Raw genomic sequence first — 2500 nt, forward strand, 5'->3', positions numbered from 1 at the left:
AGAAATAATTCCGTGGGTACTTAAAGAGATGGTCGATGAATGCTGTGGCTCGTGCTCTGAATTCCAGACAACAGTTGTTAATTTCAAACGAGATGGTAGTAACGAAGAGTCCGCAAAAAACTCGAGCCATTTTCTTCTCAAGTCTTTGGACACATCGTCTGATTTTACCTTTCCCATTTACGGAAGCAGTCTCCAGGACAGCTACAAGGGTGGATTTGGATACGTTCCTGTGATAGAATCATCTGGAGTCGCATTTATTGTTTACCCGGAAGTTTCCACACAACAGAACACAATGTTCAATTCGATAATTCGTTGCTTGCCTGTACTATTGTTGCCCATGGTTACGGCTTATGCAGCGGGCGTGATTATATGGATTTTGGTGAGTCACGTGTGATTATTTTCTTTGGTGAATGTTGACTTTTTCAGTTTCCTTTTTATCTTGATTAAGAAAGACGTTTTAAAACATGAAACCTGCCTTTTGTCAGAAATAAAACAAAACCTATGGGGACCAAGAAGATACTAGTATCAGGTTTTACAAACAACTTTTTGAGCGAGAAAGGCTTAATAAGCGACTTCCGAGAAACGGCCACTAAGTGAAAGCAGTTGTAACAGACGTTTGAGCTTTTGCAGAATCGTTGTTCATAGTTTTTTTTCTGTTAGCATGGGATAGTCTTTTGAAGTTTCTTGTCAATTATTCATGAAATCCGTGCTGAGCTTAAGGTTCAAGTGAATTACATTTTTAGCTATCTTTGCAAAAATCTTGGTACTTTTAAATCCGATAATCTATGTTATATTTTGCTTTAAAAGATTCAAAATTCAACCAAACATTTATGGGCTCATTGGATACTTGCCATCGATTAATTTAATGTACGTGTTTTCGGTTGCTAATTATCCGCTAATAACTGAATGAAAAGTCCTTAAAATCAGGGAGCTGACGTAGATGAAGAAATTCGTTTAACTTTAGAAAAGTTCATTTGTGTATAGCTGGACGACTTCAGATAGAGCGGTTGTCAATTGAGTGTCGAAAGTAATTAGCGAATTGCTTTGGTTTAGCATTACTTCACTCAGTGATTGGTTCAAAGTTCTTGCGCCATTTTTTCAACCAATCGGAAGTGCACATTTTCCCGCGCTTTCTGTCGGCTACGTGCAATTACTTCGAGTTTTGATTGGTTTACTGGATTGTCTCCGTCCTTTTTGATTGACCAAAGTAATTACTTTGGTTTTGGTTTTACGACACTCGATTGAAATTCGCTCATGTCCAGAAATACCCCCTAATTAGATGCCCGCGGATTTCAATAAGCGTCACGAAGTGTGACCCTTGCTCTTCTTCCTCACTTTAACATCACTTGTGTCTTGGAATACAGACAATTAACGTCACAAAGCGTCTCCCAAATGCTGCTCTTTATGTAAAGATTAACTGCTGCATTTACTCAAGGCTAAAAATAACGCTAACCTTTACCCTTACCTCTTTGTTGGAAATAAGTGACAAAGCCTTAGACTAGATGGATCTAATTACTTCCGTGAGCAAATTTCCAAAGTTTTTGGCACGAAATGCCAACAATGACGTCAGCAAACTTTGCCCGATGTTGATCCCCAAAATCGTAGGCCATAATACTCTTTGTTTGCTCTCCTATATTTTGCATAAGCATTGTTTTTATTTTCTCTTGGGACCATTGTAAGTCTCAAGAGAAACTGGAAAGAATGCTTATGCAAACGTTTGGAGGGCAAACAAGGAGTATTGTGGTATTATTGAAAGTGGCCTTTCCAATAGGACATTTGCATGATAACGCCATTTGACTACAAGTACCAGAATCCTTCAGGTTTTGCTTGTCTCATGCTAATTAGAGCTATTGTTATTTTAACCCCGCTGGAAATACAAAATTTCAATAAGAAAAGAAAAACAAACTAAATTCTGGCAGTTGTAGTCAAATGACGCTATCGTGAACATCGCCTATTAGTCTCTTCTAAGATCTTACAGTAAATCTAATGCACGATGCCTTCTTTTTCTTACATTGTCAGGAGAGAACCGGAAACGCGAAAGATTTTCATCCATCCTTCATTCGAGGGACCTGGGATGGGATCTGGTGGTCCTTTGTTTCCATGACAACATTAGGGTATGTGTAACTTCTCTTCTGCCCAACTCAAGACCATAGGAAGTATTCCCCTCATGCTACTCGTCAAATGAAACAAAAAGTTCACATTTGAATGAATGTTTACGTTGCCGTCTAAACCACAAATATGGTGATTATGCAGAGGACAGCAAAAATACGTGCTAACTGAAAATGCGTGCCGGACGAGCCGCACGTGCATCACGTCCAATGTTATTCTTTTGTGCTGTTTTCATTGCTGTAGCCGTCGTCGTTTCTTAAACTCCCAAAAATCGCCTGGAGACAAAGTATTCTTTTGGTCGTGAGTGTTAAGTCCATTCGTTCTTGTTACGAAATTTATAGTAATCTCGAAGAAATGGAGGTAACCTGAAAATACCATATCCTACGTGAAG

At 38.9% G+C, this 2500-nt stretch overlaps 1 protein-coding gene across 1 annotated transcript in view; it reads left to right on the top strand.

Annotated features, from left to right (window-relative positions):
• LOC138049395 (protein sidekick-1-like) overlaps positions 1-2500 on the top strand; it is a 71887-nt gene that overhangs the window by 52286 nt on the left and 17101 nt on the right. The window contains exons 15-16 of the mRNA XM_068895647.1: positions 1-379; positions 2020-2114. The exon at positions 1-379 is cut by the window's left edge and continues 85 nt beyond it. Coding sequence (XP_068751748.1) covers positions 1-379; positions 2020-2114 — 474 coding nt within the window. The remainder of the gene's footprint in view (positions 380-2019; positions 2115-2500) is intronic.

This window comes from Montipora capricornis, chromosome 5 (genome assembly GCF_036669925.1).
Source record: "Montipora capricornis isolate CH-2021 chromosome 5, ASM3666992v2, whole genome shotgun sequence".
Taxonomy (NCBI): domain Eukaryota; kingdom Metazoa; phylum Cnidaria; class Anthozoa; order Scleractinia; family Acroporidae; genus Montipora; species Montipora capricornis.